This window comes from Rhinopithecus bieti, unplaced genomic scaffold, assembly GCF_001698545.2.
Source record: "Rhinopithecus bieti isolate Rb0 unplaced genomic scaffold, ASM169854v2 scaffold_37314, whole genome shotgun sequence".
Taxonomy (NCBI): Eukaryota; Metazoa; Chordata; class Mammalia; order Primates; family Cercopithecidae; genus Rhinopithecus; species Rhinopithecus bieti.
In genome coordinates this window covers 421,685-448,338 of record NW_016816196.1, presented here as the reverse complement: position 1 = coordinate 448,338, position 26,654 = coordinate 421,685, and the positions used below count along the sequence as shown (strand labels likewise).

The 26,654-nt window shown below is 40.7% G+C and overlaps 1 protein-coding gene across 1 annotated transcript in view; it reads left to right on the top strand.

Annotated features, from left to right (window-relative positions):
* Positions 1-26,654, top strand: part of MYO3B (myosin IIIB) — a gene marked incomplete at its 5' end in the record, with an annotated part of 364,721 nt that overhangs the window by 15,335 nt on the left and 322,732 nt on the right. Inside the window, 4 exons of the mRNA XM_017854464.1 lie at positions 1,510-1,614; positions 1,860-1,959; positions 4,801-4,877; positions 22,937-23,082. Of these exons, the coding sequence (XP_017709953.1) occupies positions 1,510-1,614; positions 1,860-1,959; positions 4,801-4,877; positions 22,937-23,082 (428 nt within the window). The remainder of the gene's footprint in view (positions 1-1,509; positions 1,615-1,859; positions 1,960-4,800; positions 4,878-22,936; positions 23,083-26,654) is intronic.

Genomic DNA, 26,654 nt, shown 5'->3' with positions numbered 1-26,654 from the left:
GGGGGGGGGGGGGGTGCATAATTTATCTACCCTCAGAAGAAGTCTGAGGACAAAAGGCTTAGAAGCCAAAGGAAAAGACTTTTGGTTTGCAGGTTACTCACCTTTCCTCAAGCCCCACGTCTGGATGCCAAAAATGTTGCAGAACTTTCTCCTTAGTTCTGCCAAAATGGGGTTCTTGTCACATGACCAGAAAAGATTAGGCTGGTAGACACATAAAAGGGTGAGGAGCGGAATTTATTGGGAGAAAAGGAAAAAAAGAAAGCAAAGTGACATGAAGTCCTGCTAACAAACCCTCTACCTCACGGATTGATTCCCAGGTCACCAAGTAAGCTAAAGAGAGCAGGCTCCTCCCCTGCATAAGGCGTGAGTTCCCCGTGGCTCCACCCATTTGCCCCCAGGGTTCATGTCCGGCTCCAGTCTGCTGTGGGGATGCCCAGACAAGCCCAGGGCACGTTCCCTCATCTGCACAAAGCATCAGATGTAAACACTTGTGAGGCGGGTCAGAGATTCTCTGGGGACCCATTTTTATCTGCCTAGGCATTTGGCTATCTCAGTAGCTTTTAGAATCTGGTGAAAACTCTGCATTTTCTCCCCAGTAAACTGCAAGATGCATATATAGCATGTTGCCTACAATTTCAGGATATTTCCATGCTCTGCTCAGAACAGTTAAGAACCCTTGATTTAGGATGGCTTGTAGCAAACCCAAACCTTCACATTGACTTCTGCAGTTAGTAAGAGTTATCTTTGGAAATCCTTAAGTTGATGAAAAAGTACAATATAACTGCTTTATGTATGTACTCAAACTTCAGTAAGATACAATATGTGACAAAGAACAAATATGCAAAATAAAATTACAGTGTTTTTAATTACAGACAAAAAAGAGAGAAGAGCATAAAGTTGCTGAGAGCCTAAAATTGAACACTAAAAGGTTAATAAATGCACTTATGATGCAACTTCACTACATAAAATTTATCTGCAATGGCAATTCTAGGAAGAGCTGCTGGTTGGGTTTCTGATACCTGCTAGCACTGGAGAAATCACTGAAATTTATTCTCTGTCAGGTATCAAGGGCATCCATCTTGCCTCTCCTGGTTTTATCCTCAAAATGCACGTTAAAAAATAGACAATATTCACATAAAGTGAAAAATATCCAATAAGTTGCCATGATTACTTATATGCTTTTTCTTTCCAAAAAATTTTCTTTCTAAAAAATTTCTAAATGTGCTTTACATTTTATTTTTATTTTATATTTGGCAATTTAAAAGTTAGCATTTTGGACATGCACTTTCACTCACAAATCATCACTTCAAATAAAAAATACATACACAAAGAATTAGATTAGACTGGGTAACGGAAATGTGAAGTCTGAGTATTCCAAGCTGGAGTTTTGTAATCTGCAAATTGACTACATTGAATCAGTATCAGTTGGCTTTTCTTCTTGATTTCTTTTTCTTTTCTTTCTTATATGTGGTCTCCTGCTCTGCCTGTGTCTGGCATCTCTTCTCGCAGCTGTGTAATGGGGGCTCAGTCACTGAGCTTGTCAAAGGTCTACTCAGATGTGGCCAGCAGTTGGATGAAGCAATGATCTCATACATCTTGTATGGGGCCCTCTTGGTAAGAACATCTATCAAACGGGGTATGACAGCAAATGGGATGGTTTGTTTATTGCTTGGGTCCTTATTGCATATTAACAATGGGGAAACTGCCCTATGATATGCAAGAATTATTAACAGCAGGAAGGTGTAGCCAAATGTAGACTTTCATGAGACTTTTCAATACTAGGGTAATTGCTTTAAAATAAGCATGTAAATTTCCACTTTCTCTTTCTTGTTGTTTGGTGGTGGTGGGATGCCATGCAGGGCCTTCAGCATTTGCACAGCAACCGAATCATCCACCGTGATGTGAAGGGGAATAACATTCTTCTGACAACAGAAGGAGGAGTTAAGCTCGTTGACTTTGGTAATGACTGCTTGTCGTTTGTTTTCTTGATGTGTGCAGTTTAGCCAAAGGGGACAGTTTATTGCAATCTCAGAAGACTGGGGCTTCTCTGCTACACCATAGGCTGAGGGACTTTTCCAGTCAAACACAAGCTGGAGGGGGTGGGGGCTCCAGATGGATCACCCTAGGAGATGCTGTTTACTAATCTATTTTCAGCTTTAGAAGCAATTTTATTAAAGATTGAAAATAAAAGTGTTTCAAAAGACGAACTTGATGCAAAAACTTTTTGGTTTTCTGCTAAGAATTTCACATCTCAGGGCAATTGTCTATAATTTACATTTTGTCATTTCTTCTTTTGCATATGAAAAGAGAAAGCAGTTTGGTCTTTCAAATGACTTTCACTAGCCTTAGGCATACTTATTCCCAGTGAGCAGAAGGTAAAATAGTCCTCTGGGCCTGGGAGCTAACATCCTTTTAAATTGTGTTTATTGCTGCTACATGTGAGGCTGGTTGAACTGGAAACATTAACGGGAGATGGAAGTGTGAGAGGAAATGCAGGGCAATATCACCTAAGGCCAGAGAACTATTAAATATCTCCTTGTAATATCATATGTTGATATCACAAAACAACAAACCATTTGGTTTTTTTTTTTTTAAGTTTATTGAAGGTTTAGTCTTCTAAATGAGTTCAACAATAGTACTTCAGAGTCATTGTTACAAATAATGAGAAAACATTTAGAGAAACACTTTAAACATGTTGTCAATGTCATTATAGTAAACAAGACTGATTATTTTTGAAAGATATTTATGGTCATATTGCTAAGAAAGAGTTCAGTGTAAACATGTATCAGTTTATCATTTACTTAGATGAAATTACTTTAAATGAAGTTGCTTTAGACATACTGCTGTATTTTTACTGAAACACAAGCAAAGAAAAATAGCAGAGGGAGTATTTTGTGTAAGTCTTATGCTCCTCTTTATAAGGAATGATGTAACTCCAATAATATGCTGTATGTTTAACATTTGAAATGTTTTTTCCACGTGATTCTGGGGACTGTAAATATATTGTGAGGGGAAACAGACTGGAAGGTTGAGGATGGCATGGGAATTGATACTGATTTATTCGCTCAGCAGCTTTGCAATTTGACATAGCGTAAGTGTTCCTAATCTTTCCAGTAGAAGGTTCCTGAACTTTCAGTGGCTGCAAAATAAATTTCTAGAAATTAAAACTAGAAAGGTATAGTTGTTTTTACCAAAATGGTGGTAGAGGAGTTGGTAAAATGGGAAATTATCTAGGTCTAATAGAGTTTAAAGAGCTTCTTGGCTCTCTAATAAAGAGAATGTCCACAGTTAACACAACAGTCATCCCCCAACAAAACAACTCACGAACCCTTGGCAAATCTATGCCGATGTTTCAAAGGTGTGTCCTTTGCTAAGAACACACAGTGTTCAGTTTCTAAGTTTTTGTCATCAGTGACTTTAGTGGCAACTCTGGTCATTCTCTTAAGGGCTATGTGAGACTTCTGTGAGGTATAAAAGAATACCTTACACGTGTAAAATGCTTTGCAATTTAGAAATCATTTTCACATTTGTTCTCCTAGTTGGTCTTAAGAAGAACCCTCTGGCCGGGTGCGGTGGCTAAAGCCTGTAATCCCAGCACTTTGGGAGGCCGAGACGGGTGGATCACGAGGTCAGGAGATCGAGACCATCCTGGCTAACACTGTGAAACCCCGTCTCTGCTAAAAAATACAAAAAAACTAGCCGGGCGAGGTGGCGGGCGCCTGTAGTCCCAGCTACTCGGGAGGCTGAGGCAGTAGAATGGCATGAACCCGAGAGGAGGAGCTTGCAGTGAGCTGAGATCCGGCCACTGCACTCCAGCCTGGGTGACAGAGCAAGACTCCACCTCAAAGAAAAAAAAAAAAAGAAGAAGAACCCTCTGTGTTAGGTGTGACTGTTGTGATTATCCCTAGTAAAACTGAGGCTCCGAAGTGAAGCAATCACATAATTAGTAAAAAGCATAATTGGGATGGACAACATTGATTCTTAATCCCGTGGACCTTTACGCCCTCGTGATATGAAGAAGAGAGCTGGTTAAAGGACATAGGAGTTACATTAGAATTCAAGTCCTCAACATTGAGCCCCAGATAATATTATTAGTCATATTCTTTTTCCATTTGGCAAACACAGCTTTCTTGCCAGGTTTCCAGGCTTTTAGGCAAGATAAGGCACTGAAGTCTTTTTATGTCTGTACTGATGCTCTGTTAGAGATAGCGCACGCCGATCTTCTTTCTCCATAAAATGAAGCCCCTTATTAAGAAAGAAGTCATGTGAAATAATTTGGAAGTATAATAGGACAGTATTTTGGATTGATCCTAAATTGTTGATATTTTCTTTTGATTTTGCAGCGATATAGACAGGGATGTCCGTTAGGAAAAAAAAAAATCCTAATGATTTAAATAGAGTGATAAATGCTCCAGAGTTGTAGTTTGCCATCTACAGTTAGTGGGCCAAATATGACCTACCGCCTCTTTTCATATGGCCTATGAGCTAGGAATGGTTTTTACATTTTAAATGATTGGGGTAAAAAAAAACCAAAATATTTTGTGACATGTGAAAATTATATGAAATTCAAATTTCAACATCTACAAATAAAGTTTTATTGGAATGAAGCCACATTTATTCATTTGTGTGTTTACTATGGCTGCTTTTGTACTATGGGAGCAGAGTTGAGTAGTTGTGACAGAGACCATATGGCCCACAAAGCCTGAAGTATTTATTTGGCCTTTATGGGAAAAGTCTGCCAATCCCTGGTCTAGCATCATACTTTGCTCACTTTTGAATTCAGATACCCTTTCCTTATAGGTGTTTCAGCTCAACTCACCAGTACGCGTCTGCGGAGAAACACATCTGTTGGCACCCCATTCTGGATGGCCCCTGAGGTAAGCTGGAAATATCTAGTTCTTTCTTTGCATGTGTTGAATGCCTTGGTACTATGCCTTTTTATGGGTAAGTCATATGCTCTCCAGAACTTTAGGGAGAAGAAAGTCCATTATCCTCATTGAACTGTAAGAGTGTTAGTTTGGTCAGTGATGCTGGTGAGATGTAATCTCAGAAAAGCAAGATTAAGTCATAGCTATCCCATAAGGTACCTTCATGCAATTGGAAGGTGTCCCTCCAGAAGATGCAGCCCTCTCCAAGGGCCGTGGCTTGGCAAATTCATCCAGCCCTTGTATAAATTAGAAACAGTCAACTTCCCTGGATAGATGCAGCGTCAGAGGTATATGGCTTTGTGAAGAGCCAGATTTCAGCAGCAACTGGCCTACAGAACTATATGCGGTGGCCCTGGTTGTTTTTTGTTACCAGATACATAGCAACTCATCTTGTGTGTACTTTGTTGGCTCTCTGTAGTAAAACTTGGGATTTATTCCTAAGTTCGATTTGGCATCATCACAGAACTGTCTGGAAAATGACGCGTGTAGAAGTTTGGGGAACCTTCCAGCTAGATGAGGCATGCTCTGTAACACTAGTGCAGTTTAGTTCGTCAGGTCATTTAATTCCACAGTATGCTAACCTTTGCCTGAGAGCAGCTTTCTGGATTAAACAAATGGGTTCTTTTAATAAAAGGACTCAGATGGTCACCTCCCTAGATGTCTTTCCATCTCTGCATGATGGTATTTCCTCTCTGTCACTGCCAAAGTGGTCTCCTAACAAAGTAAGTGGTTCACACTAATCTCGGCTTAAATTTCTTCATTGACCCTCCTGCCTCCCATCATCTATGGCTCTTTCTTTCATACTTGAGTAATAGATAGGCCCATTTTAAACAAAAGAAAATGCTGCAAATTCCAGTGTTTATCTAAATCTTAAATATTTCTTAAATAGGTTTTACAAAACATAAAACTAGATATAAACTCCTTGTCATTTTTATTTGTAGAAATATAAAACCAAAAGAAAAAATGTATTATGAAAAAACTATTATACAAAGCCAGTAACATTCAAGTAAGCAGCTTTAATTTTATGAGACAAATGATACTGTTTTGTGAATCTCCATTGTCCTTTGCGGTGTGCTTATGTTTCAGGACACAATAGTATGGGTTATTTTGAGTCTGGCACACCTACAACCACGTACCATGTGGTGACTCAGTTCTCCTACTACTTTATTCCATTTCAGCTAGCATAATCTCTTTGTTCAAACAGCAACTCCTTTGATCTCCAACTGTTACATCTCTGTTGGCTTGATGCCAACTTAATAGTAAACATAATATGAACACTGTGTGACAAATGGTCATCCAGATGATCTAGAATATGTTTTTACTCCTCCTTCTCCCATTATTATTATTATTAACACAATTATCACTGAAACAAAACCAAAACATAAAAAGTTATCTAAGGACTTTGTGAACCCCACTTTGAGAAACACTGCAGGATAAAGTCAAAACTTCTTTGAATTGTGAATAAAGTTCTTAATATTCCAACCACTATCTATCCAGCCTTATTTCAGATTACTTCTCCCAATTTACTGGTTCTTAATGCCCCAACAGAAGTGAACAACAGGTGACTCTCCAAATCCCTACTGATGTGTCTTTCCTTTAAACCCTTGGTGTACTATTATATCATCTGGAATGGCCCCCAGGCCTCTGGAAAATTCCTCCTTAATTGACAAGTTTCAAATGCTAGCTCCGCTGGGAAACATTCCCTAATCCCTTGCCCACATTGAGGCTCCTTTCCCTAAGTTTCCACCAAGTCCTTACACCCTCCATTAATACAATATCACTACTGCACTGTAGTTGTTGGCAGGCAGGTCTCCCAACTGGACTCAGCTCTGGCAGGGACTTGGGATGCCTAAGCTCTTAATATAGTGCTTGATACAGAGTACATGCTCAAAAAAAAAAAAAAAAAATCTGTTGGGTCAGGAGCAGTGGCTCATGCCTGTAATCCCATCACTTTGGGAGGCCAAGGCAGGCAGATCATTTGAGATCAGGAGTTTGAGACCAGCCTGGCCAACATGGCAAAACCCCGTCTCTACTAAAAATACAAAAATTAGCTGGATGTGGTGGCACACACCTGTAATTCCAGCTACTCTGGAGGCTGAGGCAGGAGAATTGTTTGAACCCAGGAGGCGGAGGTTGCAGTGAGTTGAGATGGCACCACTGCACTTCAGCCTGAGTGACAGAGTTAGACTCTGTCTCTCAAAAAAAAAAAAAAAAAAAAAGTCTGTTGAATGAATGAATGCATTGGTAAGAAAGCCAAAGGGTAAGATACACTTGGAGAACAGTTTGAGGATGGCTTCACAACTATTGATATTAGCAAATTTCTCTGTAGATTTAGATCTATTCTGTAAGGAAAGCATAACTAAGGTCACTCAACTAATATTTGGGGTGGCATAACATGGAAGATGGTATTCCTGTTCTAATCTAGAGCAAATTGGTATTTTCAGAATCACAAAATATAATTAAGAGAAGCATTTTCTTGGCTTTGTACGTTTGTTAACAGGTGTTTGTGGCCGGGCGTGGTGGCTCACGCCTATAATCCCAGCACTTTGGGAGGCCGAGGCAGGCGGATCATGAGGTCAGGAGATCGAGACCATCCTGGCTAACACGGTGAAACCCTGTCTCTACTAAAAATACAAAAAATTAGCCGGGCGTGGTGGCGGGCGCCTGTGGTCCCAGCTACTCGGGAGGCTGAGGCAGGAGAGTGGCGTGAAGCTGGAAGGTGAAGCTTGCAGTGAGCCGAGATTGCGCCACTGCACTCCAGTCTGGGTGACAGAGTGAGACTCTGTCTCAAAAACAAAACAAAACAACAACAGCAAAAAGAGGTGTTTGTGACTTTCCAACTTTAACTGGGTTGAATAAAATATGTGGAGTGTTTCTATAGGGAACAGTTTATGGTGAGCTTCTTTTTGCTCAGATTGCCTGGAAGTGGTTCCCCTGTTAGCTGGGAAAAGCCAGCACTGCATCCTGCCTGTTGCAGTGGATCAATTGAAGAGTAAGCAGTTTAAGGTATGGACACCTTGACAGCACATTGCAGGAGTGAATGTCTGACTGTTCAGGTGCAGTATTCTCTCAGGATGCGTGATTGTGTCCAGTATGCTCTGGGACCCAGGCTGCAGCTCTTGGGAATCAGGCCTTCACCATTCTCAAGTTTTTATTTTCTAAATGGAGAAGTAGCTTTTCCAACAAAGTCTCTTTTTGCTTCATAATCCTCCATAGGAATGTCCACAAGAACAACCTTCCATTTTTCAGTTCAATTCAACAAACATTTATATTGTTCATGTGAGCAATGCTTTCAAGCAGTCCTTGAAAGTATAATCAGTAATGGTTCAAATTAACACTGTCTTCATATGATGGCTTGTGTAGTATATTGATCCTGGTATGTTTTCACTTCTGCTTGTGTGAATAAGTGGTCTTTAGATTAAATACAACAATGCATGCAATACCAATGCCAGTGGAATAAGAGCATTGCAGATGACTTGTGCTTTATTTTTAAAATGCAGCTGAGAGATCTTTGATCCTATTTTTGAGGAATTGAACAAAATTGTTTTTTCCCTTTTTTATTTCCATTTTTATTCCACAAGCTTGAGTAAGTGTAGTATTTAATTCAGATAGCTATTCTACAAACCAGGTAGCTAATGGAATGTGACCACAGTACAATCAAATGTTGATGAGCACTCAAGACACACAGTTCACTGGGGCAGCTCAAAGCTGCAGCATGAAATGACTATCATACTGTCAACACTCTCTACTCATGTTCTCTTACTACCTCATTTGGACACTACTAAAGTTGAAAGATACTGGCAGAGTAGTATCAACTCAGCAATGTAGAAGAGTTCTGTGGAATGCCATTAGTGTGTTAGTACTTTGAAACAATACTACTAGGGAAATAAATTGTTTAGCATAGTCAAAGGGTTGTAAAAGTCAAGATGACTACAATTTTTTTTTAAGATAGGGTCTTACTATGTTGCCCAGTCTGGTCTCCAATTCCTAAGCTCAAGCATTCCTTCTACCTCAGCCTCCCAAGTAGCTGGGACTACAGGCGTGCATCAACATGCCTGGCTTAAGATCAGAACAATTTTTTATAAACTAAACACACTGTATGTGAGTAGCATACTGTGACTACAAGAAAGATTATCTTAAAAGAGAAAGAAAAAGTGTCACATCGAGACTATTTAGCAGATTATCATGAGCAAAATGACTTGAACATTAGATAATTAAGTTTCTTATGTAATAAGATCAGAGGTAGGTTGTTCTGGAGTTTGTTAATTTAGCAGCTCATAATAACAAAGTCATGAAAACTTCAGATTTTTCAATCTTCCTGGCTATGAGTGCTGCAAACTGCATGGCTTCATCGTTCAGGGACTGACTTCAGGGCAGTTCTGACAACAGTGCCTGTGAATATCTGAGGGGCAGTAGTGGCTGCAACATGCCAGTAGCCACAGGTGAAGGCACTCATGGTGCAACCAAACAGCAAGAAGTTAAAGTGGGTTTTCCTCGTCTCTTGGGGTTGAAGACTTGTCCACCCTATATTTATTTCCCTGGTCTGCTCTAATCAAGTAGTACAAACTGGGTAGCTTTAAACAACATAAATATATTATCTCACACTTCTGGAGGCTAGAAATCTGAAATCAAGATGCCAGCAGAGTCAGGCTTCCTCTGAAGCCTCCAGGGGAGGAATCTTGCTTTGTCTCTTTCCAGCTACTGGAGGTTTGCTGGAGATCTTTGGTGTTCCCTGGCTTGCAGCTGCGTAACTCCAGTCTCTGCCTTTGTAGTGCCACGGTGTTTTCTCTGTGTGTCTCTGTCTTCTCATGACCATGTCTTCTTATAAGAACACCAGTCCCGTCGGATTAGAGGCCCACCCTACTCTAGTATGACCTCATCTGAATTCAACTAACTGTATGTGCAGTGACCCTATTTCCAAAGAAGTTCACATTCTGAGATTCTGGGGGCTAGGACTTCAATGTATCTCTTTTTTAGAGGACACAGTTCAACCAATAACAAGCTCCCAAATATTAATACTTAGCCCCCTTTCTTTGTATTAAACCATTCAAGTTTCCAAGGTAATTAGTTCACTGTTTAGAACCTGCAGGGCTGCAGGTTATAGATGCTAGCATAGTTAGAGGGCTCAGCTTTGCCTGTTTACACACACATACACAACCACCTCCCCTACTCCACACACACCACACGCATACCCTGTCTGCACTCTCTCAGCCTTTGGTGTTTGAGACAAACATGGTTCCTTCTGAATGTACAAAGCATACCAAATTGCCTTCCTGTGTGGGCTCCCAACACCCCCAGACTTTTGTTCTCTCCTACCTACTTTCAGGCAAAGCATTTTAAAAATTATTATTATCTCCTGAGATGTTTGGCCAGCTCATGGTCACTTCCTTGAACCTTCTCTTTACCTGATTAAGCTTCTCTGGTCTCCTGGCCTATAACTTTAGCCTGCATTTTACACACTTAAAAAAACCTGACAAAAACAACACAGTCTTCCTATCAGCCATGTTTATTATCTCTTTTCTCCTCCACTGTCTCTTGACATCCAATTTCTTATAGTAAATAATATGAATAAAAATATCCCACATTTGCATAGAATTTTTACAAATAGTATTTTAAAAGCACTATAATCTACCTATGAGAGTGCCATTTGGGCATGATTACACTGATGTTGCAGATAAAGAATCTAAGGCACTGTCAGGCCAAGTGTCCATAGGCACAGAGTAGTAGGTGGGTAATTGTGACTGGAATCCATATTTTGTGACTCACTCAACTAAGGGATTTCCAGTATAACCCATGTCCACTGTCAATATTGCTCAACCAATTTTTATATCAAACACATGCCAGGTAATATCCTGCCCTATAACAAAAGGGATACAAGCCTAGTTTATGTTGATTAATGGTAATGGCAGGGGGGTTGGGGTAGTTGATACCTAAAATACTTTTTCCACCATCACATATAGCAAAAAATTAAACTCAGTGCTTGTAAATGACCGAAACCCAAGAGAAAGAACCAATGTCATTATCGTTTTTATCGAGGACACCAGTAGACTTTTAAAATAATGGCTTATATTTAGCTGATGTACACTGTGTGGCCAGGCTGGTTGTTAAAATATTAAACTGTGTTCATTCTGGATGGTAAATGGCAGCCATCCAGAGCCCCTTGAGTGCTCCTCAGCCACCAGAGGTGCCCTGTCTTTTACCCTGGGGCACTTCCGACCTCCTAATGATCCAGCAACTATGGGGGGAAAGGTCTGTTTGACAAGCAGGGATGGCCAGTGCCACATGCCTCCTGATTGTCAGATATTTTGAACATTACACTTGCTAAGCAGAGGCATAGTGGGAAGGAAACTTTCACTTACTGAGGACTGACTCTATACCAGGGACTATGATAGGGGCTTTTAAAATATTTCATTTTCACAACAGCTCTCAATAGTGGATGTTATTTTCTCCATTTTATCACAAAGAAAGTGAGGCTTAAAGAGCTATAGGCGGAATCGTACCCAAATTCACATACCTAGTAAATATTGAAGCTGTTTGGCTTTTCAGAGAGCATGGGAATGCAAGTCCCATTTTACAGATGAAGAAACCAAGGCAGGGAAAGGATACTTGTACTCTTTCACTTTATTCTTTCACAGTTACAGTGTGTTCGTGTGGGATATTCAGTGTGGAAAATGTGTACCAGCTAACTGAGACAACAGTTTATATAACAAAGACGCACACAGATAGAGTGGAAGTGTACTCTGAAATTGGAATGTGAGACACATCATTTTAAAAGATGCACGTGGCGGGGAGGGATGGTGTTGGGAATTATACCTGATGTAAATGACAAGTTGATGGGTGCTGACGAGTTGATGGGTGCAGCACACCAACATGGCACATGTATGCATATGTAACAAACCTGCACATTGTGCACATGTACCCTAGAACTTAAAGTATAATAAAAAAATAAAATAAAATATGCACGTGAAGGACCTATCACCTATAATTTATAGGTTGACTACACTTTGCAATTCCACCATGCATTAAGGATCTAGTATAGGCAGCATCTTCCCAAAACAGCTAAAGGTCTGTTTCTTTACTGGAAAACAGACTTGTGGATAAAATAAACATTTGCTTCTTTTTAGAAAATTTTTCCCCTCTTTACTTCCATCTGCTCATTGTTGCAAACAAGAGCTAATCAGCTGAGCAGAGAAACAGATGTGCTGTGACGGCTCCAAAAATGGGTCTCTCTCTGCTTGGCAAAGGGTCGTTGACAGGGGACGGTTGCCATAACAACTAGCTTACACCAATGCAGAAATATCGCAAGCTTTTTGCAGCCACTCTTGCCTTTGTTAATTATGCCATTCCTAGTAAATGATACGATAATGCTATTTCCTTTGGCATTGCCAGGGTTAGAGATGACAAATGAGATATTTTGTGTCAAAGGGCTGTGAAAGACATACGACACTATAGAGTTGAATTCTTATTATTGTCATTATTGCCATTTTGTTCCCTAAGCTCTAGCTAATGGGTTTGGTTCCCAAATAAGAGCTAGCATTTAGCGAGTGCTTACTATGTGTTAGGTGCTAAGTGAGTTGTGTGTATTAACTCATTTATAAATCTCGCAACACTACCAAAAAAGCTGGTGCTATTGCTAGTCCAATGTTTTAGATGAAGTAGATGAGCATAGAAAGTAACTATTCTTGTCCTTGGACAAGTTATTAGGGGATGCCAACAGAATTTCAACCCAGATATTTGTCTCCAAAGTCCTTACTTTTAACCACTATACCACAGCAAATTATTTAATTGTGACAACCAGTGTACCAGATAAGTCGTGAATGTTTTTTTCCCCCAATTCGTAACTTAGATGAGAATTATCCTTCCTAATATATGAAGGAAAATGTAATATTTCAGTGTGATGCTAAAAGCCAGTGTAATTATTGCCCAAGAGAAGGATATGGAAAAAATAAAGTTCTTTAGAATTGAATTTGGGAGATTTACATTTTAGTCTTAGCTCTGCCACTCATTTTCTAAAAAATGATTTTGGTTCAGTTATTTTAATATGGCTTCAGTTTGAGTAAAAATGCACAAATTTTAGGGTCAGATAGATCTGGGAGCGAATCATAGATACCTGCTACCTATATAACCAGTAACCTCAGGCAAGTTACTTAATATTTCTGACTGGTAAAATGGGGAAAAGTTAAAAGAGGTAAAATGGGGAGAAAAAAACCTGCCTCAAAAGATAAAATGAAATAATGTACTGCAACTGTTCAGGGCCGCGCCAGACATAATAGGGGCTTTTAACAACGGTGGCATATGTTGCCCCTACCCCTACCTCTGCTTAGCCTGTCCTCATCTGTGAAAAAGAAGAAATTGGCTTAGGTAGTCTTTGCCTTTTAAGTTCCTTTCTATTTTACAGGGAACATTTACTGTTTTTAGAGGGAAGACCCGCCTTCAGTTCTCATATTCCATGGAGCTGATGTTCCACAAGCAATGAAGGTGGCACAAGTTCCCAGTAAGGGTGAACTAATGATGATGCCATGGCTGCTAGGATCCATTTTACCTGGCTTTCTGTTAAAGCCTGGAGATTCATGGGACCCTGTCTGCCAGTCATATCACTGTGAGGAATGCAGGCTTTGGGAGCTCAGGAGAGTTAAATGAGAGGTTTAGAACTTCAGATCATTGGCTAAAAGACCTGCCTACCTTCTCCAGAAACATTCATCTCTGAGATTCCGTCACTTTTGCTGTTCACTGGTTCACCCTAGGCATTGTGTGTCAGGCTCAAAGAAACAGAGATTCCATCTCTGGTTCTGAGGCTGGCCCTGGCCTGCCTACATTTGCAGAGTGGTTCTGTCTTCTAAGGCACTGAGGCAGAGCCCAGACGCTCAGTGCTCCAGCAGGCGAAGGGCCCAGGGTGTGGGGTGCGGGGAGTGGATATGACTGGATGTTGCCCTGGGGTTTTCACCTCAGCTCCAGCAATAGCTCCCTCTCAGCTGGAGCTCTGTGGAGAGGTTGAGTCATGTGTCATATGTCAGTGTGGAGGTGGGGAGCTGGCTCTGGAGGAGGCGGTGATATGTTATTACCCTCTTCCTGGTGGGTCTAAATATAAGACCCTATCTGAGGGCTTTAGATCCCAGATGTGTAGAAGCATGTGAGGCCCAGAGCCGAGGCGTCACGTGAATCTCCTCCGAGTGCTGAGCCGGAAGTGCTAAAGCCAGAAATGTCAAAGGAACAACTACCAGGAGCATTCGGAGTTTTTAAGGCTATCCTCACTCCTCTCCGGGGAGGTGAAAAGTGTTAAAGCATCTGCTGTTGCCCCTTCTCTTCATCCACCAAAGAGGACAAGAGGAAAAACTGATTCTGTTACTGCAGGAACGGAAGTGTTTGCTGAAGGAATGTCAGAGTTGGCCTCAGCTCTTCCTAAGCTCTGGGTCCCAGATGACCCATGGCTGAGCTCCAGTCAGTGCCTTCACTGCCCTGTTCTGGGTACAGTCTTAGCCCATGAAAGAGAATTCCCACCCAAGCCAAACTCTACATTTGCTTCCTTGCCTGATGGCCACTGAGCCATCATGAGAGCAAATGGAGGAGAGCAGTCAGCTTGAGGGATGGAACCTCAGAGGAGCCTTGAGTAGGATGAAATAGGAACAAGTAGAGGCAGATGGACTGGTGTTTCTTGTGCTCTATTATGTCCTGGGTATTTCTCATACTTTTTTGCGGGGGGATGTGGGGTGTACAGAGTCTTGCTCAGTCATCCAGGCTGGAGTGCAGTGGTGTGATCTCGGCTCACGGCGACCTCCACCTCCAGGGCTCAAGTGATTCTTGTGCCTTAGCCTCTCTAGTAGCTGGGATTACAGGCATGCACCGCCACGCCCAGCTAGTTTTTGTATTTTTAGTAGAGACGGGGTTCATCATGTTGCCCAGGCTGGTCTTGAACTCCTGGGCTCAAGTTCATGACAGGCATGAGCCACAGTGTCCAGCCTCCCATACCTTTTTTAATTTTAGAGAGTTAAACAGAACCACTGTCTAATAGGAACATATGACATTCTCAAGGACATTCTTATTTGCATGGTGCTGTCAGCCTGGGTAAGGACAGAAACCACAGATACTTGCTGATGAAGGAGTATGTCCAAGTGGGAACTTTCAGATACTCTGCTTGATTTGCTTCCCTTCCTGTTTTTCAGATGCATCATGAAGGAGAAAAACATTTTTTTCCTCAATAGTTTCTGATTGGGTGCTCATGCTTCAGTTCTATCGCCTACTAGCTGTGGCCTTGAGCACATATGTCTCTTAACTTTCTGAATCTGTTTCCTGACCTGGTGTAATAATATGTGACCTGACAAGCTGTAAAATGGACTGAATTGTAGAGGTCCTCCTTGCCCTGTCCTTAACATACTCTGGTAGAAATGGAGCACTAACTGGCAAAGGAAAGGGGCAGCAAGGGAGAGTGAAGGGACAGGTAAGGAGAGATGGCAGGAAATCCATCTGCTTAATGCTTGCATGCTGTGTCTACGGGCTCATAGCGTAGACATTACTGTGACCACGGCTCTCTGAATATGGAATGTATTTGGAAGTGGCTCAGCATTCTCCATCATTATGAGGATTCCCAAGAGATGCCTCACACAGGAAGGTGGTAGGTAACCATGGAGTTAACTCCTTCTTTGGTCATGAACCAACTGTGTGATTTCAGACAAATCAACTGACTCTCCCCTCAGGCCCTAGTTTTCTCTTCTGTAAAAGAAGGGGGTTGAATGAGTGAATCCTAAAGGTCCTTTCATCGTCCATCTGTGTATGAGGAAGCTCTGGATCAGGCGAGCACAGTGGGAATGCACTGGGAGCAAATGTACTCCTTCACTTTTTGAGTACCAAGGACACATAGAAAATTTGGACATGCTAGGAGTTCTGTAGATATTGGTCCTGAGTCTGAGAAGGGGACTTAACACACAAGTAAGAATAAATGATCTGTTTTCAGGGTTTCAGGGAATTTAGGTGCAAAAATCAGCATGTGGGCTGACCTCAAACCCAGAGTGAGTTCCCCTTCTACCCTACACTAGCCATGGTGGGAAGTTGGTGTTGTATAAGCATGCTTTGTGTGTTTTTAATTTGAACCTGGCTTTATTTCTCTATAGACTTAAGCTGAAACTTACAATCCTGAGAAAAAAGAGATCCATAGAATATCACATTATAATTAGAGACCTTCCTGAAGTTCATAAGAACAGTCTAATTTAAATTATTGCTGGCAATTTTACAGTGTACAAAATGTGGATTCAATCTTAGCCCCAGTTTTAGTTTTATGAAAGACCATCCCCCTGCCAAATACTTCAGTTTCAGTTCATCTAGTCCATATTCCCTTACAAAAAAAAAAAAAAAAAAAAAAGAACGAATCTCAAATATATCCTCCTTTGAATTTATGTATCATCTTAGGTAAGAAACTTCATTTGTTTATTCAGTCTCTCAGCTTATAACACTTTAAGATGTTCATTTGCAAAAGTGATAAAAATATTTGCCAGTGGAATATTTATACTGTAACCACAGTTTCTGATTCCAGAGAAGTTCTGACTTAGAAATCTTTATGATCAATAACATTTATCAATTGTGCTGCATGAATTGTGTAAGCAAAATTAAGAATCTTATTTGCCTTCCTACCTCTCAGCCCATCTTATTTGCCAGTCTATTGCCTGCATTTTTGGGCTCAAGGTCAGCCAAGGATTAATAGCTTTAGGTCTGTTTGCCTTGCCTCTTATTTAGCTGAATTTAGCTCTTGAGATAACAGCATTTTGCCTGTGTACTTGAGTGAAATTTTAATCCCAACCTTTGGTTATAATTTTGGATCGCACAAATGATTCTAGTAAGGTGAGAAATCAGAACATAGAAGGCAAACCTAATTACATTTTAATGACATTTAAAAATATTAGTGGAAAATAAAGTAGTCTGAATAATTCCTGTTGTTTAAGTTTGATAAATTATTTCTTATGACAGCAAAAATACTATAATGCTATTTGCTTGAAAACATTGCTTAAAATTACATTATTAGAAGAAATTTCAGCCCAATAGCTCTTTGACATATAATTTGATAAATGGTTTAACTATCTTGTTAGAGAAACTAGGTTTTCTGAATCTGGAAGCGCATATATTGACTGCTTTTATCCCTTTCACATGTAGTATAATGCAGATGCTCTTTTCGGATGATGAAGATCTTGAGATGAGGAGGTGTTAGCTCAGGTTCTTATACAGCAAGTCATTGTGCAAGAGAGGGTAGAACTCACCCTTGTCTTGGTAACTTTATCAATAAGTTCTAGTCATGGATTGTGATGGCCCGAGAAAGTGAAAGTGCTCTACTCATGCCCTGTGCTGACAGTAGAAAGGGATATAGTTGGGAAGGGAATTTCATTTGTAAAACTGATTTAAAAAGTCTGCCACTGGAATAGTTATACTGTAACTACAACTTCTGATTCTAGAGAAGTTCTATTTTAGAAAACCTTATGATCAATAACATTTATCAATTATGCTACATGAGTAATTATGCTTCATTCTTCTGGGATTAATTTCATATGGACCTACTTTGCTTTTTCTTTTTTTTTTTTTGGAGACGGAATCTTACTCTGTTACCCAGTCTGGAGTGCAGTGGAGTGATCTTGGCTCACTGCAACCTCCGCCTCCTGGGTTCAAACATTTCTCCTGTTTCAGCCTCCTGAGTAGCTGGGATCACAGGCATGTGCCACCATGCCTGGCTAATTTTTTTTTTGTATTTTTAGTAGAGGCGGGGTTTCACCATGTTGGTCAGGCTGGTCTCTAACTCCTGACCCTGTGGTCTGCCTGCCTTGGCCTCCCAAAGTGCTGGGATTACAGGCGTGAGTCACCGCATCCAGCCAGGGACCTAGTTATATTATCAAGACACCACCTTTAACCTGCCAACTTCTTGATAAAGAATCCCAGCAGTCACCAAATACTCCAGAACAAAGAAACATGTCCTTGAAAATTAAGGCAAACTTTTCAATATTTATTTATATTTTCAAGACAAAAAAACACAAAATTTGCTTCTTTTTATTATAGAAATAATCCACGCTCTCGATAGACATTTTAGAAAACAAAAGATCTTAAAGAAGTAAATAAAATAATTATTACCCATATGTCAGTGATCCAATGATATCTACTATTAACATTTTAATGCCACAGTACAAGCTGAATAACCAGCATTTTTATAAGCAGTGCTTCAGATGAGGCCCATGAAAAAGGGGTTGCTTGGTTTGCTTGCAAAGAAGAGGTACAGGGAGATAAAATATTTTGTCAAAGTCACCCAGTGACTTTGGTTTTGGTGGCAAAACCAAAACAAAGATGCCAGGCTCTGGGATTTTCTAGCACTAGCCAGAGGTGAAAGTCTCTTCGTGACCCAAGGGCTGCTGACAGTTGTTTTTCTCTGCCATCCTCTGGCTGGTGGCTAAAGGAAAGGAACAGCCATCTTCAACAGAACACAGCTGACCTTGCTCAAGGACAGACAAAGGGATGATATGTGTCAAAGCAGTTGTGGATGTGGTTTCATCGCATAGATTCCCGTAGAAGAGGGGAGGTGTTCCCTCTGTGGGGTAGGAGGGAGTGACTGGGGGTAGATTTAAGGAGTCTGGATCTATGGAACTCCTTAGCCTGAAGAAGGCTAAAGAGAATTGCCTCAGCAATTGAAGACGGATAATGACTAGCCTTTGCTCCAAAGACCTGTCAAGCTAAGCCATTAGTGAAAACTTGTTTCTTGTTCTCAGTCTCCAGAAAGAAAAGGTTTTGGCAGCTAAGGTGGCAATGACCAACATTTGGGAGCCTCAAGCCCACTGCTAGGTAAAATAGCTATTGGCCTTGGGCACTAAAGCTGCCAGTGCGTAGATATTGCTAGTAATCCAGCATTAGTGTTTTTCTTCTTTCTAAAATAAGCAGCAGTGTAATCTAACTGTACCAGGAAAGCCATAAGTTTGCATTTCAAGGTGGGAACCTGGACATGCTCCATTAACCAGCATCCAAACAATTGCTGGGTCGTGAAGCTCATCTTCCTTAACAGAGGCATTATTACAGCAACCAGCATGTTGTCATAGACCTTAAGACCTTCTACAAAACATTGGCAATAAAATCCCCTCAAAGTTCCAGCCATCCTGTTCACACCTCAGAATAATGTACTGTTCACACTAGCTAATTTGTATGGCAATGTTAGTCTCCCAGTTTGAGATACTACCCAAAGATCACTTACTTGGAAATCACAAAGTCGTGGAATATTACAGCTAGAAGGGATGGTAGAGGTTATTTATTTCCACCTTGCCACTTTGTAGATTGAGAGAGGTCCTGAGGATATGATTTGTTTTCAGATGTGAAAGGGTGTACCTTTGGGGTCCTTTGCCCAACACCATCTCATTTCTCTCCACTCCTTTAATGTGACTTACAGAACCTGGAAAACTTGGTCCCAAAGCATTGCACTTACTTGCCATCCCACTCTCCTTTCTTAATGGAGCATCCTAACAACTGATTCAGAGAGTTCTTTTTGAGGTCACCTTCTCCTGGGGGCAAGAGAAGAAAGACCATTCGACCATCCAAGCATCCTTAACTCAGCTTTATGTCACCTAGAGGCAAGGAGAATGTTGAGCTAAAGAGAATGATAGTACTGTTTTCTCTTAAAGAAATAGCTTCACGCTTTGGTATTGGATTGATAGGGAATCCCATTCCAGGGTGTTGACCTTCAGTTGCCCTGTGTCCTGTTAAGAGCGCTTCTTTAACTCTCACCATATGTATAACCTGCGGAAAGGGCTGTTCCCTCCTGGTGAGGAGCAATCCTGAAAGAGACCCCCGAAGAAGATGGAGTTGAAATGACAGAACCTCAGAACACCTGGCTAGTGTAGTCAAAATACAAGCGCAGAAGCTGATAATTTTAACAATTTTAACCAACTATAACTTTTATTATATATAGCACTTATATGGCAATGATTTGTTTAGTTATCCTTCTCCCTACCTGGGTTCAAATTCTGACCTTGACAATTACTAGCTATGTGATGCCAGGTGAGCTGTTTAACCATGCTATCCTCAGTTTCCACACCTGCAGAAGTGATCATTGCACCTACTTTGCCAAATTATTTTGAACATTCAGTTCAGTGTGTATTTGACTTTCTCTTCCCAGAGCGTACTATCCTGCCAGACTAATGGGTACTCAATAATTGTTTGTGAATTATTTTATTAGCATAATTTTCAATAAACTTCCTTGGAAGGCTGAACTTAAATAATTTCTTTGTTACATGATGCACTGAAGAGAAGAATTAGGCCAAGATATGCTTTTCTGTTAATCAAAATGAGCTGAAGATAATGTTTGTCTGTAAAGAGAAACTGAAACCAGATACAAGTTTTGAATGTTTTATGACAACACTTGAGAAATGTTAGAATATCTCTATTTTCACATTGAGATATGTTCTTAGAATTGCGTTTTGTGTCCCATCCAAGTTGGCTAGAAGCTGATTTGAATTTCCCCACAGAAGTTGTAGACTATGGGTACCGGATACTTTGTGTTGTCTTGCTTAGCCAGCAGTGGTCTCCTTCTAAAATCTTAAGCATTTAGAGCACATATCCTTTATTGGACATGTTACTACACATTGTCTTAGGGCATTTATAGTTGTCATGGTTTGTCATTTAATTATGATAGGTTCACTTTATATTTCAATTGGCCATAGCTCCTACTGGGGAAGGACAGAGTCTTATTTCTCTCTCCCTCACAGGCCCTATCACAGTGTCATGAATAACAGTGAACTATTTGTTGATTGATAGGTCTAAAATTATGTTTGTCTTGCACTTTTGAAAGTGTCATTCCTGAAAGGTGTTGAATAGCCTTCTCTAGGGATCTTTAAAAATAATGTAGATTCTCACCTGATTGGGGTGAGAAAAGGGAGGTCTTTGGGGGCAATGAAATGGCCTTTGGTTCTGAAATTGGAATTATTTGAACTTCAGTTTGAATGTACATTTGAAAATAACGTGTTAAAAGTATGACAGGATATTCTATTTAGAAGATGGGGCTGGGGCCGGGCCAAGGATGTGGATTTATAGAAAATGTTCTCCAGCTCAGAAGAGAAGAGTACAGGGCAATTATGGGAACAAGAGCACAGGGTCTGGAGCAAGGCAGTTGGCACATTTCACCAGGCCTTACAAGTCCAATGCACTGCCTGGAAGAGAGCAGGAATACTAGTTTTCTATCACTGCCATAACAATACCACAAACTTAGTGGCTTAAAACAAACACCTGTTTCTTAGTCTTAATCTGTTTCATGCTGCTGTAACAGATTATCTGAGACTGGGTCATTTATAAAGAACAGAAATTTATTTTGTCACAGTTCTAGAGGCTGGGAAGCCTAAGGTCAAAGTGTTGGCATCTGGTGTGGGCCTTCATACTGCGTCCTCACATGGCAGAAGGCAGAAGGGAGCGAACCCAGTCCTACAAGCCCTTTTCATGGTAGTATTAATCCATTCACAAGGGCAGAATTCTCATGACCTAATCACCTCCCAAAAGGATCCACCTTCCATTGATTGCATTGGGGATTACATTTCTAACACATGCATTTTGGGAGACATGTTCAGACCATAGCAGTTATCTTATGATTCTCTAGATCAGAAGTCCATTATGAGTCTCACCAGGCTAAAATACTCTTCTCCATTTGGAAGTGTCCCAGGCATCTCAGACTTAATATATCCTAAATGGAGCTCCACTCTTCACCCCAAACCTGCTCTTCCTACTGTCTTCCTCATCTTAGTAAATACCAGTTCTATTCTGGTGGTTGCTCATGTCAAAAACTTTGGAGTTTTCCTTAGCTCTCCTTTCTTCTAAGCCCTGTTCAGCAAATCCAGTTGGCTCTACATTCAAAATTAAATCTAGAATCTGATTATTCTCACCATCTCACAATCTCTCATCTGGATCCCTGCAGTAACATATTGAACTGGTTTTGTTTCTTCTTCTCACAATCTATCTTCTGCACAGTAGCCAGAATGATCTTGCTAAAACATAAGCTAGATCTGTCCCTCCTCTGCTCACTGCAGTTGGTTGTCCCATCTCATTTGGGATAAAAAAGCCAAAGACATTATGATGGCCTGAGAGGGTGGCTCTATTACCCTGGTCTTCCTGTGCTCACTGTTACAGGTGTTGCCCCCTCACTGGTGTTTTGGATCATCAGAAATCGAAGTTTCCCACCTGGCCATGGCCATCGGTCATCCTGGTGCCAGATTTTAAGTCAAATAGGGGTTCCTGATCCTCCACGTCCTCTGGCTCACTCCCAACTTTTCCTATCGCCATTGTGATAGTCATCAGAGTCTGAGTGTAGGAGATGTTCTTGACTGACTCAATAAGTTGATAAAAACATTCCTCCACAGGGTTACATACTCCTCAACCCAGTGACAAGCCCAGGGTCATTTTCTGGTTCTGCTGCTCTTGTACCTAGTCAGGCCAAGTAACTGGAATGGCAGCTGTTTCTGTGATGTACACCATTGTTGGAGTTTGAGGAGGGGAAAGATGCTCTTAGAAAAAGGGAAGGGTGGAGTGGGGTCATTTTTACTTTATATTAACCATGTGAGTCTTCCAACATCTCTCTGCTTAGCTGGTCATACTCTTGGGGATTTCATGCATCTCAAAGTACACAAGCATCTTTGAGAACAATTGTTTCTTGTTATTGAATTCAGTAGCTAGTAATGAGGTGAGGGATGTAGACAAAGCCTTTCCTTAAAGAATAGCAGGGTTGGGATGGTGTGGTATACACCGGCTTCCTCCCCTTGTGCTGTTCTTGGTACTTAGACGGTTTGATACATGCTTTTCAAAAACAAAACTGACACATTTTTAAAAGTTAATGAACGAATAAGATAATAAATTAGTTACGCACAAATAAGGCCTAGAATACACACATCTCATTACTGGAATTCAGTAACATTGTGGCCAAGGAAACTGCGAAGGGGGCTAAGATCAGCCCAGGGCCTTTTTAGGACATCTGATGTGGCAGTCGGGTTGATGTGTTGTGTCCTGCTTTTGTCTAATAGGTCATTGCCTGTGAGCAGCAGTATGACTCTTCCTATGACGCTCGCTGTGACGTCTGGTCCTTGGGGATCACAGCTATTGAACTGGGGGATGGAGACCCTCCCCTCTTTGACATGCATCCTGTGAAAACACTCTTTAAGATTCCAAGGTAAGACACAAGATGGCGCTCTTGACCCATTAGTTCTTTGTGAAAGTGTCTAGTTAGAGGGATAATAAATAGTTTGTAAGCAATTTCCCTCCAAACCTGACAAAGCCTGATTGTGAAATATATTTTCTTTGAAAAAACAAGGGGGGTGGAGGGGGATCGAGAAGAGGATGTTCCTGAAAGATAACATACCCCAAGGAATAATAAGACCATGTTGCAACAATTGCATATTTTAGCGCTCAGCTTTTCTGAGATACTGATTTTTTGAACTTTGCACGATAAGACTACGAATGGAATTGTGGATTAAGTAATCTGTCTAAATGCTAGTGTTTTCTTTTTAATTACATACTTTCTCTAGTATTCAGTGTAAACATATGTGTATCATATTGCTGTATTCACTCAGACCAGTATTGAATTGTATCAGAAAATGTTACATCAGCATTATAGATCTTACTCTCCAACCCTTAATTTCTGTCTCAATGGAAAATTGTGTGGAAAGAGGTCTGTTTGGAGAGCATTTAAATGCAAGTATACTTTCTATTCTGTGTATTCATTAGGGGTTTGTACAAGAGGTTGGGTTGTGTTTCATTGGAATCGGGCTGATGTGTGGCCAGCTCACGGCTCTAGTTACAGAAAATGAAGCTATCCAGGGACGCCTTCCCAACCAGGGTGCAGATTGAGAGATAATTTGTACCTTCCAAATGTCTCTTTCAAAAGAAGGCTCTGGGCAGGCTGGGAGCCATTTAACTGCCTTAACAATACAAGTGTTGACCTTTCCTTATCTGCACAATCACACAGCTATCACAGCCTTTAAAAATTTCTCCTGATTGCAATTTGCATTTCTGATTAGGTCTATTTATATGCAGATGAGGCTCTCTGGTGTTCATCATCATAATGTTATCATTTTATACCTCATCCAGATGTGAACAACCACCAACCACTATTCCAAAAATGATTCCCACCCAAGCCAGAGTTAGTCTTTTTGGCTTTTCGAATCACAAAAGCAGGTCACAGTGATTAGAGGAGCAGACGAAGCACCTGGCTTTTTAGATTAATAGTCTGGTGAGCATTCAAAAGGATATAAGAATGCAGGAGCTAAAAGCTGCATTGTGTACAGTAATAAGTCAGAAAATGGGAAATGGTGTCTGGAATGATCTGTGTGTGTGCTTTGATTTTTTACAAATGGTTTACCCCTCACCATTTATTTAATGTGGCAACATAATTTCCTGAATATCAGGATTAAGGTATAGCTTATTAGCAAAATAATATGTACTTTTGATAAGAGATCATCTATATTTTTTTCCTTTCTTGTTATGCATTTGTATATAGACGAGGTATTCAAAAATTTCTTAAGGTGATAAATGTGAGGCTGCTAAGAGAGAGAGAGAGAGAGTGAGTGTGTGTGTGTGTGTGTTTAAATAGACCCTTCCACTCCAGTGACTCCACTTAGCTTGCTTCTGTGCCCAGCCAAGCTTCTGATCTCTAATAATCTCTTTATTCTCTCACTACTCATCTCTTCTATCTTGGGAGAAGCCTCTAGATCTCCAGATGTGGGATACAAGTAACTAAGTCCCCACTGCCTGCCTCGGGACAGAGTGGATCCCAAGAATTGGGCAATTGTTAGAAAAGGATCCTTATCCCAACTTAGTTTAAGGTTTGCTTCTCTCCTCCTAGTGTAACCTCCTGCCCTTTTAATGTCTCTTGGTTCCTGTGCAAATGATGAATCAGATCGAACGAGGCAATGTCAGCAATAATCAGTCAGCAGATTCTCAGTGTGATTATGTGTGCTCATGTGCGTTCAACAATTGCCATTGTCACAACCTTAATGGCTGACTTGATGTTCTTGGATGGGAATGATAAGAGGTTTTATTTTATTATTTTAAATCTTAGCATATTTACATACATTGTACAGCTTTCTTCTTCCCTAAATCAGGAAAAAATATGTTGGGTTTATATTCACCAAGTTCTTTACTTTAAAATTACCCTGTCAATTAGAATTGCACAGTTCTCTTTGAAGGGTTACGAATTGACCAAATGTGTGTGTCACGTGTGAGTGCTACTAATTTTAGTGCTAAAATGGATCCTTTCCCCAGAAAAGCTCTTTGATGCAAAGTATAGAAATTAAGCATTTATGTATTTTTAAAAGGCACTCAAATTATTTACCTGTGTGTTTCATTGGAATCAATCTCAGTCAGTGCCTGCCTGCCTGCCTGCCTGTCTGTCTGTCTCTCTCTCCCCCAACCACTTCAGTGGAGAAAAGCAAATGAAAATAATGACAAAATCCTTTGAATACTTTTGGTTTCAGAATTAATTTTTTTTCTATTTGAATGTGACTGTTTTCAGTGTTTTGGAATTTCTTGTCAGTGAAACAATGAAATCCATTTCAGGGTCTGCTGGGATCTAGAATACTGTGTGTGGCTTCTTTCTCTGGCTTTCCTCACTGACCTTTTCCCTGCAACCCTTTCTTTACTGGAAATAAATTGAGTAAATTACCAAGTAAGGGAAGAAAATAAAACCTTGACTGAGTCAGGGAAGAAGTGATTTTCACAAGTTGGAAAAAGATTTATGAGTTAATGAAGTGCTGGTTACCTGTGAGCCTGAGATGTCAATAAAACAGGTAATGAGGAAGGTTCCCTGGGTACTGTCAGGAAATAGGAAGCAACTTGCCTTGATGTGGTTGATTTGCCTGTACATGGGTCTCCTTGCTTTTCCCTTTTCTTCCTTTATCCACCTTCTCCTTTCGCTTGACCTTCACATTAGAAGATCTCACACAAGGTCATCGTGACCTGTCTTTGAAATACTGCGTGACTCACAATCTTTCCCACTTTGCAACACATAGAAATTATCTGCTGATTGGCAGAGCATCCACTATTTGCTGAACCTGTCAGCATGTGTCATCTCGTCTAATGCCTTTGCTCCAAAAAAGTCACCCCTCTCTGACTGTCACTGCTCTGTCTGCTGCTATTTTTCCCCAGAAGTTATAAGAGAGCAAATGAATGAAAATCATTTCTCTCAGCATCAGTGGATTCAGCTCTCTCTCATGACTCTTTACTGAGGACTTCTTTAAAATTCCAGAGGCTTAAAAGGATCTTGAAGATGACCTGGATATATTTTTCACTTAAAAAGAGATCCGTTTCATAGATATAATTCAAGAATCAACAGAGTTAGTGGAAATATACAATTTACCTTGACAAGCAGGTATCTTTCCTTAGCTTTGAGTCTTTGGCTAATGACCCCCTCAACTTCCATAGAGGGGAGTGAGGAAGGCTGTGGGCATCAGTGTGGTTGTGTTCACTGGTCAGTCACTGGGGAGAGCTGCATCATCTGCCCATTTATTTGGGGCCAGGTAGGAGCTGACTGCCCAGTGTCTCGTCACACATTGAATACTTCCACTTTATTCCTTGTGGGAAAATGCAGAATGTTTTCAGGATTCTCAGTAGAAATGTCTTTGGCTGGAAGTGGACAGCACAGGCTGGCCCGAACATTCCAGTCCCTGAAGCTGGTGATTTTCCCTTCCCAAAGAGAATTTCCCTGCAGTACACAATTCAAAAAAAGGAGAGCTCATGATAATCACC